The following is a 13,230-nucleotide window of genomic DNA, read 5'->3' as shown; positions in this document are numbered from 1 at the left end:
ATTTCTAGGAGAACTACGATTAAATAATTCTCCAGTGTAACGCAGATTCCTGCGGCAGTGGTGAGGACAGAATCCAGTTCACTGAGGTGCCATTTACATCTTCCCCATGAAGTGACTTTTTGAGTAATCGTCGTGGTAGTTGGAATGGGAGCAGGGAGCAGAGCAGCTCTGGTTCCTGCTCAGAGCAGCAGCATGTGCGCAGTTCAGGGATGCTGGGAAGGAGGAGGAGTAATACATGATCCTGTTCTTGGATGCAGTGGTACTAATTAAAAGTTATCACACGCATTTTAGTAGTTCCTAACTGATGACCACGCAGCTGTATAACTTTGTGCACGTTCTTTTCACATATACTTCTAATATGCAGTTTTCTAGAAGTTGAAATGCAAGAACTGTTGTAGTGGAATTTTTCTCTCCTTCTTCCCTTCCCCCTTTTTCCCCCAGGGTTATCAGATTTGAAATCATTAGGTTAACAACACAAATGAAAGTTGACTGATGTTGCTGGCAGAAAGCAGATGGTTTTTCTAACTAGTGAGGGCAGCCGTGTGACAGCGTTTGAGATGTTCCGCCAGGGGGTTTCAGAGGTTCATGGTGACAGCAGAAGTTTCAGGGCTTTTTACCCCACCACCACCCTGCCTCACCTGCCCTGCCCGTCCCTCCTGAAGAGCTTAGAACCAGTCGTCCCAAGGCTCTCTTGACTGCTCTTGGACTTCTTACTGCAATTTCATTGCTGCCAACATGAAAAATCAGTAATGGATAATAATCCGAGGGCCGTACCAGGGTAGAATGTTTTCTCATCCCATCTTTAACCCAGGCCCCAGGGTGGCAGCAGACTTCCCTAAGCAGTGGGTCCAGTCGGCACGCTGAACCTTCTGTTCCCCTCAAAAGGGAGTCTCCTATGGCCGTGCCCCATCTTTTATTCTTTATGGAAGCAGTTTTGACGCAGGGCCATTGTCCTCATCGTTGTTCAGTTCCACTTACGGAGCCCTGTACCTGCTATGTGAGGGCACCTGGGCAGGTGGGGCAGTCACAGAGGAGATGGGCCTGCTGCGCTGGGCGGGAACTTGTCGCCATTGCCCCCAGTCCTGAAGTCCCTGCGTTCAGCCACGCGGAGAGAGGACAGAGAATCCTCCGGACGATGTATCCTGTTGCCTGACAGGCCTGTCCCAGGGATGGGAGGGGGCGGGTTCGGCAGTCCCTCACGCTCCCTGATGCTCCTCCCCCTCCTCACCTCCTCCCAGGGCTCTGTCACCCAGCGGAGGAGTTCCTGTCCCTGGGCGCAGCTCCCACAGGGGTGCTCACTGCTGCTGCCCGGTACTGGCCTAAGAGCAGGGCGCAGCCTGCAGCCTGGCACCTGCCTGGCAGCGTGTTCCCGCCAGAGCTCTGCCTGGGAAGCTGCCTCATTTGTGGTCAGTGCAGAGCTTGGAGAGGCCGTGGCCTCCTGCTGGGTGGGCACCATTGCTCCCTGGTATGGCCGGCAGAGCTTCGGTGCCCTTCCTGCTCTCCCTGCTGCACGAACTGTCACTAGTGCTCCCCAGGGGTTTCCTTTGTATATGTGGGGGCTTGGCCACCATTGCTCCTGCCCCAGCCCGGTCTCCTCAGCCGTTGTGGGCTGTGGGTTCCTGGCGGGTCTTTTCTGAGGTTCCCTCCATTCAGGAAACCCTCCTTTGCACCATGCTCGAGCACTCCGCTGCCGATCACCCTGGCTCCGGAGCTGCTCGCCTTGGTGACTGAGGCTGGCGTGAGGGTTGTATCAATATAATTACCAAGGAAAGCCACTTCAATCTGTTATTAAATACTTTCAGATAAAGAAGCAAATTGACCTTGACCAAGAGCTTTGCAGCAAAGCCAAAAAGTAAACCAGCTTAGAAATCTGCTGCCATTATGGAAGCCAGCCGTGCAGAAATACGCTGCTTCACCACCGTGACTTCTACAGTTTGATCCCTGAATACAGCCTGAAAATGACTGTCAATATACCACCACATTTGATTAATAGTGAAGGATAAACTGTCATGTAGAGGCCAGGGCTGTTGTGAGCGATACAAAATAAATGAAAATTCTTTTCTTACGGTACAAATAATGTACCTGTCGTTAGGAGCTTAGCTGGTGAAGGTGAACAGGGATGTGTTTTTAACTCTTGGGTAATACGCTGAGAACTGGCTAGTTGCAATGTTTGAGATTGTGGTGATGAAAGTTGTGAGCACTGTAATCACTAGTCTTAATGCATGTTTTATTTTCTAGGCTGGTAACCAGCACATATATCAGCCTGTGGGTAAACCAGGTAAGCAGTAAATTCATATCCTGTCATCTTGAATCTTTGATTCCAAGTTTTCTACCAGCAGTAGTGAACAAAGACTTTTGCCAGTTTTTTCCCACAAGGGGCGGATTCCGTTCCAGATAACACACATAGGTGTTTCGGTGTTTAAATTCCCCATGCAGTCCCCAGAGATGTAGTCAGAAAGCGTTTCGTCAGCGGGCGGGAAGTGTCTGGAGGAAGCTGAGTCACCGTGTAGGACTTCACCATGCGTGGAGTTCAGACATGTAAAACGAGACTCCGAAATTTAGGTTCCTCAAAGTGAATCACAGCCAGGATTTCTGCCATGAGGAAGTCCAGTTTTCCCAGACTGAGGCAGCATGTGTGGCGCTCAGCTGTGGTACAGAGGGGCGAGTACCTCTCAGGTCTGGGGTAGGTGTACCAAGATGAGTAGCAGTTGCCCCATGAAGGGATTTTTGAAGTATCTTACTAAAACAGCCATGTTCTCATAATCGTAGGAAAATGTGATTAATTCCACAACTTCTGTCTCCAGTTTTTCAGTAGAAATACAGGTTAAAGCGTAGCTCCTACAAACAGTGGATTTACTGGAAGCCACGTGGAGATGTACATCTCCTCTGCTAGTACAGTACAGCATGTGGAGCCTTTGTAGTGCTGACAGACCAGAATTATGCAGGTACATCTGATACGCTGGTCCTCTAAAACGCAAATTGTTTTGTTAACCAGATCACGCAGCTCCGCCAAAGAAACCTCCCCGCCCTGGAGCCCCCAGCCATTTGGGCAGCCTTGCAAGCCTGAACAGCCCCGTGGACAGCTACAACGAAGGCGTGAAGGTACGTTGCTCAGTGTCACATGAAACATGCTTCAGAAAATTAAACGATACCACTCTGAGATAGTTTGCTGTTCCTGGAATAGAGACTGTGGAAAGAAAAAGCAACTAAAATTCCCAAGTAAATGTTTGTCATGGGGCAAACATGCACTGGCAGCTCTCCAGGGAAGTGGGGAGTTAACTGGTAGGCTCATATCCTCCATTACTGTGATTCAGCATGTTCCTCACCTAGAACCTTTCCTAGGTGAGCTTATCTCTTGTTTGGAGAGCGAATTATGCAGGTACATCTGATACGCTGGTCCTCTAAAACGCAAATTGTTTTGTTAACCAGATCACGCAGCTCCGCCAAAGAAACCTCCCCGCCCTGGAGCCCCCAGCCATTTGGGCAGCCTTGCAAGCCTGAACAGCCCCGTGGACAGCTACAACGAAGGCGTGAAGGTACGTTGCTCAGTGTCACATGAAACATGCTTCAGAAAATTAAACGTTACCACTCCGAGATAGTTTGCTGTTCCTGGAATAGAGACTGTGGAAAGAAAAAGCAACTAAAATTCCCAAGTAAATGTCATGGGGCAAACATGCACTGGCAGCTCTCCAGGGAAGTGGGGAGTTAACTGGTAGGCTCATATCCTCCATTACTGTGATTCAGCATGTTCCTCACCTAGAACCTTTCCTAGGTGAGCTTATCTCTTGTTTGGAGAGCATATGAGATCTCCCATATGGGCTCAGCCTCCCTGCTCAGCAGCTTTGTTAAGCAGGAAGGAGCACACCCAGGGTTCCAGTTACTTGGGTAGTACCAAAGTCTTCTGTCCTCGGTCACAGAGAAGTGAGACGTGTCTGAGCTGTCGTGCTCCAAAAATCTCTTGCTGCAGCACCCAAGGCTCCTAAAACCCTACTAGCTCTGGGGAACAAGGGAAGCGGGGAAATGGGCTGTCTGCCTTCTGATTCAGATACTTTCTAATGTGTTATTTCACAAATAAATAGGCAATAAATAGGCAGGGTAAATAGGCAGTAAAGGCAAGAATGAAATTTTATGGTTTTCTAGCAGAGACACACTGCAGGGTGCTGTGAAACACAGCGTCCTGTCCCCTGTTGCAGGTGGTGTCAGTGCAACTGCTCCTTAGTACGTCAGTCACTTTTAAAATGGTGCCTCAAGGTGTTGTTCCCTGCCTTCGGGACTCCATTACCTTTCTAATCTTCAGGAAACAGAAACCTGAGTGACCTCAGGGCCTGCCGAGGGGGAGCACTGGAGCTATTTCTGATGCTAGCAGTTTCCAGCAGCTTGATATAATTGTGGTTGGGAATTCTCTGTCAGTCATACTCGAACAGAAATGCAGCTGATCTGTACACATCGCCGGTTTATTATTTCACAACCTTTGAAGCCAGACAAATACCCCTCCACAAAGCCTGTTGGTCTGGCGGCAGTGTTAGCTGACCAGAGCGTTAAAGCAGGATCACTCCTGCTGCTGCTCCCTTCCTGTCAGTCGATGCCGTCAGTAGCACCCAGGGAGGTGATGTATTTGTGCTCCAGCTATTTTCGTGAGAGAAGGATGGGGTCTGCAAATACACCGGGGCAATCCCTACTGTAACACAACAGCTAGCACTCATAGTACAGCTCCCCACGGAAGGAGAACCTCCTGCTAAGCCAAGCCCTGTCAACCCTGTAGTAAAGAATGGGAATCCACGTTGTGGTAGACATAGCTATTGTGATAAGTGACATTTATTTTAGGTGCTTTAAGAAAATACAGAACAAATCGGTTCATCTGACCATGAAATTCAAAACTTGCCATCAAAGTAATATTCAGCTTGATATAATTGTGGTTGGGAATTCTCTGTCAGTCATCCTCGAACAGAAATGCAGCTGATCTGTACACATCGCCGGTTTATTATTTCACAACCTTTGAAGCCAGACAAATACCCCTCCACAAAGCCTGTTGGTCTGGCGGCAGTGTTAGCTGACCAGAGCGTTAAAGCAGGATCACTCCTGCTGCTGCTCCCTTCCTGTCAGTCGATGCCGTCAGTAGCACCCAGGGAGGTGATGTATTTGTGCTCCAGCTATTTTCGTGAGAGAAGGATGGGGTCTGCAAATACACCGGGGCAATCCCTACTGTAACACAACAGCTAGCACTCATAGTACAGCTCCCCACGGAAGGAGAACCTCCTGCTAATCCAAGCCCTGTCAACCCTGTAGTAAAGAATGGGAATCCATGTTGTGGTAGACATAGCTATTGTGATAAGTGACATTTATTTTAGGGGCTTTAAGAAAATACAGAACAAATCGGTTCATCTGACCATGAAATTCAAAACTTGCCATCAAAGTAATATGTTTAGCACAAATCGATCTCAGCCGCTGCCTGCCTGTCTCACTTGCTCTCTTGTTCCGAGATGATTGGAATATTTAAGAATCCGTTAAATAGACAGCAGTGGTGAATTTGAGCAGGGTTATTTGTTATAAACTGATGCCAGCGCTTTTGAAGCTGCCAAGCCTCAGAAAATGTCAAAAAGCAGTACCAGATGTGTTACTAAACTTGGCTCCTCTGAAATTTCCTTTCTAAATGCCGACACTGGAACATGAAAAATGTTTTCTGAAATACATCCTCTTGACAGCAAACCAACCTGAGCAGCCAGAGTCCTCAGTAATAACAAGTGAACAGGATTCACATGCTAAGTAGCTTCTTCAGTAGAAAAGAAGGGCTGATTTTGTTTTTTCTGTCAAGAGTTTCTTGAAATTGGATTGGTTTATGCCCCTTCAAGAAAACAGCCCTTTATTTTTTAATAGCGTGTAGCTTTCTGAATATCTGCAGTCCTAAACTGAAGATGCTTCTGGGGTTCATTTCAGAATCCTTTTTCTGTACACCCGTTTCAGATTCCCATTTCAGTCTCCCCTTTTCTGCAGAATGCAAATTAAAATAAAGAAGATTTGAACTGCTGGCCCTCAGGAACCTTTAAGGCATGCACCAGGAAATACACGGGTTTGTGTTACGTGCCAGCCCACACGACAAAACTCCTGACTTCATAGTCTGCAGAGCAATAGTGTGGATGTGGGGTATAAACAAAAAAAATCGAGTGTTAAGAAATGCAGATGCCCGTACTCTTGAATAGGTCCTGGCTGTAGGAATTAGGTAGGTTGGATATAATCCATCTAGAGTCGGGTTCTTGGTAGTTCTTAACCACGACTGTCATTAGTCATTGTGACCAGGGGCTGCACACTTAGGTGACGATGTATTTCCCATCGTGACTTTTCTACAGGGGCGAAAAAAATGTTACAGAAAGCTGAATACAACAATTTCTTAAATGTATTAATTGTTTGTGTAAAGGGACCAGGGTTGCACAGGACACGTTGTTTCCCACCGTTGCAGAGGCCCTCTACCCCATTCACCCCTTTGCTACTCGCCAGACTGGCTTGCTCCTGTCAAGCTTTGCATGATCTCTTCCCCATGTGTTTAGTAAAAAAGTAAGCATGGGTGCATGGCAAATACTTCCACTTCTATGCGGGTGCACAGCAGGTTGTCAGCACACAGTGCTTCCGTAACAAACGGACCAAGAGCTAACAAGAATGATTGCCGATACTGTTGAAGGATGCATTTTTGTTGCAGGCTTTTTAACTGGTCTCTTATTGCTACACATGTTTTGGTTTTGGTTTGGTTTTTTTCCGAGATCATCCATTTTATCCTGATTTGAAACATAAGAATCTCATTTGATTACCAGAAATTATCAGAAATAGTCTTTAGTAGCTCTGCAACCCCCTGAGTCAGTCTGCTGAGTTTTATTAATATTGTTTTTCTTTTTTCCCTTCTTTTGGTAAATTTCTTTAACCTTCCCCCACATTCTGCTCAACCATAGCCATGGAGGGTAAGCAGTGCGTGAGCGTGTGTGTACGTGCCCTATTCCAAAATGTCTTTGCATGCGACTTTGCCAGATGACTGTTTAACTTCTCGATTGCTGAAACCAGTTAGAATCACGGCCTTTCACTGGTGATTATGACAATCGCAATGTTCCTTTTCCTAAGGTATTTTCTGATCGATACACCAGATTGAAGCTCTGCAGTAGTTGTCAGTACCCGCTTAGTGAAATGCAACAAAACGGCATCACCGTGCACTAGATCCTGTGCTCCTTCCTTAGCCAAAGTTTTGTCCAAGTATTTTATAGCTTCATCAGGGTCAAATCTCAGGTGCTCCCAATCAAACACCTCTGTAGCCAGGGTCCGGTTGTAAGGACTGGTTGTAAGAACCAGTAGTAACACAGCGTGGTGGGCTGCGATGCCGTGAGCCATCTCAGATCAACAGGGTGAAACAGCCACTGTGTGACCCGTAGGAAATAAGCAATTTTTTAACCTTCTGCTCCCACTTGGTGATCTGGCAGCAGGGAAGAGCTGCAGGGAACTGGGATTCCTCTCGTTTTACAGTTCAGGAGCAGAGATACTGAGGACCTGACGGAGTTTTCAAAGTTTGTTTCTTTTCTGACCCAGGATTATTTGGGTCTGTCTGGGATTTAACTCTAGACAGATCTGACTCAATGGACGTTTTACTGGAGTAAGGACTGTGGCGTTTTTAACCTGTTGGGGTTTTTTCTGATCTATTGGAAACAAACTCTGAAAACATATGGTGTTTCCCACCTGTACTGGTGACACCGTTTTTGTAAATCTGCTGTGAATTTAACAAACCAGCAATATGTACAGCAATAATTCTCTCTTTACTCTCTCAGTGTGTTAGCTGTGTACTCTGACATTGTTTTGGAGCACAAAACAACTTTCTGGAATGAGGGACCTGATACCTGTTGTCTTAGTGGTGGAACTTGTCCCATCAGTAGTGAGCCACTGAGACGTGTCAAGTAGTTCTGTGCTCCTCGTTCCTCAAATTATTTTCTTCTCTGTTGCGGGAGTTATACTGGAAGCTCTTCAGGGAAATCCCGGTAAAAAATTCCCCAGTGTCATTTCACAGATCAGGTTCAGTCAGAAGAACTAAAGGAAAATTCCTTCCAATCTGGGAGCGAGTGTGCTCAGCCAGGACAGGGGACCCAGCGGGACCGGGCGGGGGGGCTGTTGTGAATATGAGACCTTCCCGGCGTTCTGCGGAGGTTGGGAAGTTGCTGAGCCCCATCTGCTGGGGACAGGAGGTTAAACCACCCCTCTCTGCTTTCAGATTCAGCCGCAGGAAATCAGCCCTCCTCCTACAGCCAACCTGGACCGCTCCAATGACAAAGTCTACGAGAATGTAACTGGGCTGGTGAAAGCGGTCATAGAAATGTCCAGTAAAATACAGCCAGCCCCGCCAGAGGAGTACGTGCCCATGGTAAAGGTACGAACGCAGTTCCTAAAATCAGTGGTTTATTTCTGTCCAGAATGAATTTCTGTCCTTCAGGCGGCACAGGAGAAACTTGGTGGGAAATTGGAAGTTAGAAAAGGTTTTTGTGTGGTCAGAGTGCTGGAGCGTTGGATACTGTTAACAGTGTTGTGGGAAACGGTGCTTTTATTCCTCAGCTTGCCTGTGCTTATCCAGGGGCAGTGCATTGTGCACTATCGTCTCTACATTTCATTTTTAAAAAACCTTTTTTTTTAATTAACCCTTTGGCATTTTGATGAATTGCAAGTGGGTTTTTTTTAAGTCCCTCAGCCTTGTTCTAACTCCCTTCTTACCCAGATGAGGGATTAAGTTTATCGGTTGCTTCCTGCACTCTGGCTACAAGTCTCTCATCCAGTCATTCCCAATTTTTAAACATTATTTTCTCAATTTATTTATTTTTTCAGGAGGTTGGTTTGGCGTTAAGAACCTTACTGGCAACAGTAGATGAAAGCCTCCCCGTGCTTCCCGCAAGCACCCACAGAGAGGTACGTAGAGCTCCCCTCGCCTGATGCTCAGTCTGTTAGGTTTCAGGTTAGCCCCAGCCAGGACACTGCCCTGGACGTGCTTTGGTGCTCTCCTCTTTGCCTATGTTTTGACTCACCGAGCAGTATGAACTCTCGGGTTTGTAACTCTTCATGAAGCTAATTTTATTAGAAGCCAGTTGCTGTGTGGGCGTAGGCTTGTATTGACTTAAGCGAAGCCACTCAAACTGGGTGTAATTGAAGAGCGTGCAACACGTGCACAGATGAAGTTGACATAAAAACTGTTAGCGGTGCTTGCATGGAACTTCTGAGTGCAAGTTTAATCCTTCATTAAACTACAGCTTGCACGCAAAGTCCTTAAACAGGTTTAAACAGCATAGCCTGGTGCAGCTGGAAGGTTTTGATGAGATAGCCCATAACAACCTAGTTCTGGGTGAGAAGTGACAGATCTTTCAGTGAAGTTCATGAGTCAGGAGTAAAACTATTTTCCTCCACAACCTTAAATGAGTGCGATAATGACAAAGCTGGAGAACGGTTCTTTAAGTGCCGCCTTAGAGAATCAGCCTGACTTGAGCTGTGTCGTTCTGTTAAGTAACCCGCATCCAGCTTCTTGACCCGTTCTATTTTTTACTGCTTTAGAGCTTCTTTAATAATAGTAATAGAAAGGGTGATGGGAATTCCATCTGCTCCACCTGCTGTCCACAGAAACAGCCCCAGCTTCAAGCAGGGGCTGTCGAGGGTGGATAGTGCCACTGCTGTCGCATCGCTGTCACGAGTGCGATGCTTCCGACGACTTAGAGTTGCCCGAATCTTCTTGTTCCAGATTGAGATGGCGCAGAAGCTGCTGAACTCGGACTTGGCCGAGCTCATTAACAAGATGAAGCTGGCACAGCAGTACGTCATGACCAGCCTGCAGCAGGAGTACAAAAAGCAAATGCTGACGGCTGCTCACGCTCTGGCTGTGGATGCCAAAAACTTGCTGGATGTTATTGATCAAGCCAGACTGAAAATGATCAGTCAGTCCAGACCGCACTAAGTACTGAGGGAAGAGTTTCATCAGTCTAAGAATTCTGCTTGCGAAAGGATGTGACTTCACCTTCCACCAGCAGTGAGGATTAACCCAGTGTAGTCCTGGCTTTCCAGCGCCTCTTGCTTCAGCAGACCTGACTGCCAGCTGTTGGTTCTCTCTCATTACAAAAGTTTAACCAAGTTTTTATCATCAAGCCAAGCTGGTCTGGGATTCCAAAAGTGGCATTATCACAAGATGAAGTTTGTACAGGAGTCCTCGGGAAATCACAGCTACGGAGCGCACTTCAATTTTACACCATCGCATGGGACACGCTTAGCCTAGAGCTGCCACAGGGTTCCGGTCTCCGAGCCAGAACTGTCCGAGCAGCGGATCAGAGAAAGATATTGTGAAGTGAAGAATTCGGGGAAACCTCAGGGCTGAGAATTCTTGCCCACAGTATATGAACTATCCAGACTGGAATTTTTTTATTAGAACACTTACGTCGCAATATGCTAATCACAATTTACAGAGAAAGAATAAAAAGCTATATTTTCAAGACTTCAGTCATTTCAAGACAAAACTAAAGCCCTCTTCATCTTCCTGCCTTTTACTTTTATGTGAATGTGTGAAGCATTTGTTTGGAACTAGCTGTAGAACACAACTGAAAACTCGTCTTTTTCACCAGAATAATGTGCCAGTTCTTTTGTAGCAACGTTGTTTTCCTTGGAAGCAAAAATGCTGCTTTGTACCAGAGCAATTCAGAGCTGCATTTAGAGGAGTTCTGTAACCATTCATGTCCCCCATTTTTATATAATTTATAAAGACAGATTAAAGCCATGTTGAATATTTTAAACCCACTGTAGTTAACTAACCCATCCTTTTGTCTATCTTGCCTGGGAGGAGTTACAGTAGAGCAATGTAATTAGATTTTCCTTGGTTTTCCAGTTACGCCATCTGTTCTGTTAAAATAAAAACCACACTCCCTTTTTGCTGTTGAGGGATATAAATTATTCTCAGGAAGAATATAATGAACTGTACAGTTACTTTGACCTATTAAAAAGGTGTTACCAGTGAAATTCTGGGTGTATTATTTTGTGGGCGCGTGCACTGCAGAAGAAACCACTCCTGAGTTCTCTTTGAATTGTTCCCCCTACCCTAATCCGCAAGCTTTTCAGAGTTCGCTTACGCAAGACTTAAGGAGCAAGAGTACACAGCCAGGGAGGAAGGACAAGGTTTAAGAGTCTGCCAGAAAGCCCTTTTTCCTCCAGCTGTGGACCACAGGAACAAATCAGTGTAAGCCACTTGTAATTACTTGGCGTCGCTCCTCATACTCCTTTAAACTTTTAAAATCCATTTTCCTAGGGGAAGGCTTCTTTAGAAAGGGCTGGGGGAACGGAGCAGTCGAGTGGTTTGCAGGAAGGACGGTGGATGTTGGTCGCATGGACTAAATTCTTCCATGGATGCCTGCACCTTTCAAAAACCAAACGAGTTCCAGTGATGTGGGGAGAGGGGACAGAGCAGAGCTTCCATGGCAGGCCTGGGTGCGGAACCATCCTCCCTCACAACTTTGGAGTCCTTCTGCCACACCTAAACCTTCTGCTAATGCTTAGTTTTCATCTGATGTTGTAGAACACGCATTAGATGACGATTAGATCCCTACCTTGCTCAGTTGCTCTGGGAAAGTCCTATTCAAAAGTTGTTTTAGAAATACTTTCCAAGTTACTCCTTTCATATGTCAAGTTACACCATCTCCCTGCCCCTGCCCTTCAAAGCAGCTTTCAGAGATGCTCCTTAACTTTTTTTCTAAGCAGGAGGAAAAAAAAAAAAAACCCAGGCCTTACACAGCCTAGGCTCGGCGCCCTTTACTGCAAGACTCTCAATCTGCTTTCAAATTATCCCTACTCCTGAATAAACGGTACCCCTAGCTTTAGCCTCCAGCAAGGGCCTTCTGCTGAGAGTTTCAGCCTTTTTCCCCACTCTTCAGCTGCCCCCCACTGTGAAATGCAGGCAGTCCCTGCTGTGCCCCTGCCTTTATCTGCCCCTGAACACGTTAAATGATCTCCTCGTACCAGAACCTGCCCCAGGTGGACCCTGCACTGTCACTGAAGCATGAACTAGACAGGCTGCAGCACCAAGCAAACCATAGCACTTGTGCTGAGCGTGACTGCATCCCATGCTCACTGCTGACATCTCCATCCATACACTATGGGTGCAGGCAGGAGCCTTAACTGTCACCGTGCTGTGTCTGTGTCAAGTACTAAGACCAGACAAGGAGAATTGTAAAGCCCTAGATTAACACATGATGAGAGCAGCTTCAGCACCTGCAGGTAACCTCTGCTCCCAGGTAACAGACAATAGGATGAGGGGAAACAGCCTCAAGTTGTGCCAGGGCAGGTTTAGGTTGAACATTAGGAAAAATTCCTTCCCCAAAGGGCTGTCAAGCACTGGAAGGGGCTGCCCAGGGAAGCAGTCAAGTCCCCATCCTTGGAGATGTTCAAAAGCTGGGCAGAAGAGGTGCTTAGGGACCTCTTAGTGGTGGGATGGCAGGGTTAGGGGAACAGTTGGACTTTATGATCTTAGGTCTTTTCCAGCCTAAATGATTAAAAAAACCCTGACCATCCTCCATCCGCTCCCCTTCACATACATCCGCATTAGAGACGAGTACAATTAAATGGTCTTTATTACATCAGGTACAAAACTAGTTAGTCAAAAAGACCAAAGCCCATGTCATCATCAGATTCCTCTGATTCTTCTTTCTTTTCCTCTTCTTTCTTCTCCTCAGCTAAAAAAGGAGAAAGGAATCAGGATTTTTCTGTTTTATCAGCTCATGAGGGTCACGTGCCACAAAAGACTTCACACACAATGACAAACACCAAGAAGCAAGAACTGAGCAGTCCTAACAAGCCAGGACACAGGTGTTTCCACTACTAGAAAAGCAGTTTTGTGCCTTCAGCATTATTCCTATCAAAGCTGAAAAGCTTCAGAAAGCAGGTGCTCTCTCTCCCCATCGGGATGAGATCCTGGTGCTGTACAGGGAGATCAGCCTCAATTCTGAGGTAATGCTAATCCCGTACACTGACTCAAAGGGCAATTCCAGCCTTTCCAAAGGTGCGGGGCTGTTCTGCCCGGGAACACCCACATGCGTACTGCAGTGCACAAACCACATTAAAATTACAAGAGAACGAGCCAAGCTGCTAACAAGCAGCTTTTTAACCAAATATTTCTGCCAGCTGAAGATCACTGCGTTGGACACAGATGCCCACTTACCCGGGGCAGCACCGCCTGCAGGCGCAGCACCACCA

At 46.7% G+C, this 13,230-nt stretch overlaps 1 protein-coding gene and 1 long non-coding RNA gene across 5 annotated transcripts in view; one reads left to right on the top strand and one right to left on the bottom strand.

The window, feature by feature from the left end:
• PTK2 (protein tyrosine kinase 2) overlaps positions 1 to 11,193 on the top strand; it is a 233,240-nt gene extending 222,047 nt beyond the window's left edge. For all 4 annotated transcript variants that reach the window (XM_035888979.1, XM_035888978.1, XM_035888980.1 and 1 more), the window contains 5 exons: positions 2,239 to 2,278; positions 2,996 to 3,102; positions 8,237 to 8,392; positions 8,842 to 8,922; positions 9,743 to 11,193. In XM_035888979.1, coding sequence (XP_035744872.1) covers positions 2,239 to 2,278; positions 2,996 to 3,102; positions 8,237 to 8,392; positions 8,842 to 8,922; positions 9,743 to 9,955 — 597 coding nt within the window. In that variant the 3' untranslated portion in view covers positions 9,956 to 11,193. The remainder of the gene's footprint in view (positions 1 to 2,238; positions 2,279 to 2,995; positions 3,103 to 8,236; positions 8,393 to 8,841; positions 8,923 to 9,742) is intronic.
• Positions 11,194 to 12,590: 1,397 nt separating this feature from the next.
• On the bottom strand, positions 12,591 to 13,230 carry LOC118451708. The gene is made up of 2 exons (XR_004841247.1): positions 13,196 to 13,230; positions 12,591 to 12,710 (listed from the first exon to the last, which is right to left on the bottom strand). It is a non-coding gene; the product is annotated as an uncharacterized LOC118451708 (long non-coding RNA).

The sequence above is a fragment of the Egretta garzetta genome, unplaced genomic scaffold (assembly GCF_000687185.1).
Source record: "Egretta garzetta isolate BGI_Z169 unplaced genomic scaffold, ASM68718v1 scaffold441, whole genome shotgun sequence".
Taxonomy (NCBI): Eukaryota; Metazoa; Chordata; class Aves; order Pelecaniformes; family Ardeidae; genus Egretta; species Egretta garzetta.
The sequence above is the reverse complement of the archived record's forward strand: the minus strand, read 5'-3'. Positions and strand labels throughout refer to the sequence as shown.